Genomic DNA, 1,502 nt, shown 5'->3' with positions numbered 1-1,502 from the left:
ATCAAGATGCACTGGAAAAATGAAGTCTGTAAAAAATGGTCAAAGTCTGGCAGCAGCAGTGTGAAATGTTCAAAAACTGTAAAACTGATGCCAAGTATCCGTAAACGAACGATAACTTCAGCTGATTTAAATACGATCAAACATTTTATGGTCACACCCAATGTTTGCTACGGCCATTATTATTTTATTTATTTTTACAATCAGCATGTAAATGAATACCCCTGTGATTTTTATTATCTGTAATTTAAACAAAATAAGAAAATTCTGTGAAATAACAGCCCTGAATATACCTTTTTATTTTCTTTTTTCAAATAACATCAAATATCTGTAAAATGATTCTATTTTGGTGATTTAAATACAAACAAAATTGTGTAAATTTACGGTCAAACGTAATTTTAAAAAAAAAATAATAATAATAATAATTTGTAAATAACAATTTTTACACAATTGTTATTTACACTTCTGACCGTTTTTTTTTATTTAAGCCAAATTGTAAATTAATACTTAAATTAATTGACAATTAAATATGATTTACCATTTTTCAATTCTTAATATACTTTTTTCCCAAATAAATTTAAATACAGTTTTTTTAAAAAGTGCACATTTATGGTCAAACACAATTTTTTTTAAAAACAAATAAAACAAATAGTTATTTGTAAAAAAAAATAATAATTTTTTTTACATGTGTTATTATTTACAATTTGGCCTGAATTTTGTTTCTTTTTTTTTTTTAATAGTTAGCAAGTAAATGAATACGTATGTTCTGTGATTTATTAGATATTGTGTCTAATTTGACAAAACATCATAAGAAAATAGAAAAAATCTGTAAAATAGCTGCTATATATCATTTACCATTTCTCAATTCTTACATTGAATATCTGTAAAATAACCTTTTTCTGTTGCTGATTTAAACACAGAAAAAAAAGGAAATTTTATGCTTAAACTTTGTGAGGGAAAAAATACATGTTTTTTTAGTTTTGGCCTTTTTTTTATGGTTAACGTGTAATTTAATACATTTTTCCTTTAATTTTAGTATTTAGTATTTGTCATTTAAAACAACAGGGGAAACATCTGTAAACAACAATAATAACATAAATATATTACAGTTAAAAACGGAACAAATGATCTTTTTTGATGTAAACATCTGTAAACAACAATAATAACATAAATATATTACAGTTAAAAACGGAACAAATGATCTTTTTTGATGTAAGACTAGAACTATGAGATCTGTGTTTTGGCTTTTAGAACCACCTGCTTCACCACTAAACCCATAACGTGAGTGATATTAGACTCGTGGGGTCAAACATGAAAATAAATAAAATAAAATGTGTTTCTTTTGTGATTTCTGACATGAATAAAGATTTTTCTAAAACTCCAGCTGTGGATGAGTCCCAGTAAAACCCTGTCAAATGCATCTTAACCCGACAACAACAACAACAACAGAGAACCGGTGCATGAATACACCTGCATGGATCTGAGCGACCTCTGACCTGCCAGGG

At 26.7% G+C, this 1,502-nt stretch overlaps 1 protein-coding gene across 1 annotated transcript in view; it reads right to left on the bottom strand.

Annotated features, from left to right (window-relative positions):
* Positions 1-1,275, bottom strand: part of sptbn4b (spectrin, beta, non-erythrocytic 4b) — an 86,543-nt gene extending 85,268 nt beyond the window's left edge. The window contains exon 1 of the mRNA XM_008291105.1: positions 1,255-1,275. Coding sequence (XP_008289327.1) covers positions 1,255-1,275 — 21 coding nt within the window. The remainder of the gene's footprint in view (positions 1-1,254) is intronic.
* Between the last annotated feature and the right edge of the window lie 227 nt (positions 1,276-1,502).

The sequence above is a fragment of the Stegastes partitus genome, unplaced genomic scaffold (genome assembly GCF_000690725.1).
Source record: "Stegastes partitus isolate 25-593 unplaced genomic scaffold, Stegastes_partitus-1.0.2 Scaffold717, whole genome shotgun sequence".
In the NCBI taxonomy this organism is placed as follows: Eukaryota; Metazoa; Chordata; class Actinopteri; family Pomacentridae; genus Stegastes; species Stegastes partitus.
The sequence above is the reverse complement of the archived record's forward strand: the minus strand, read 5'-3'. Positions and strand labels throughout refer to the sequence as shown.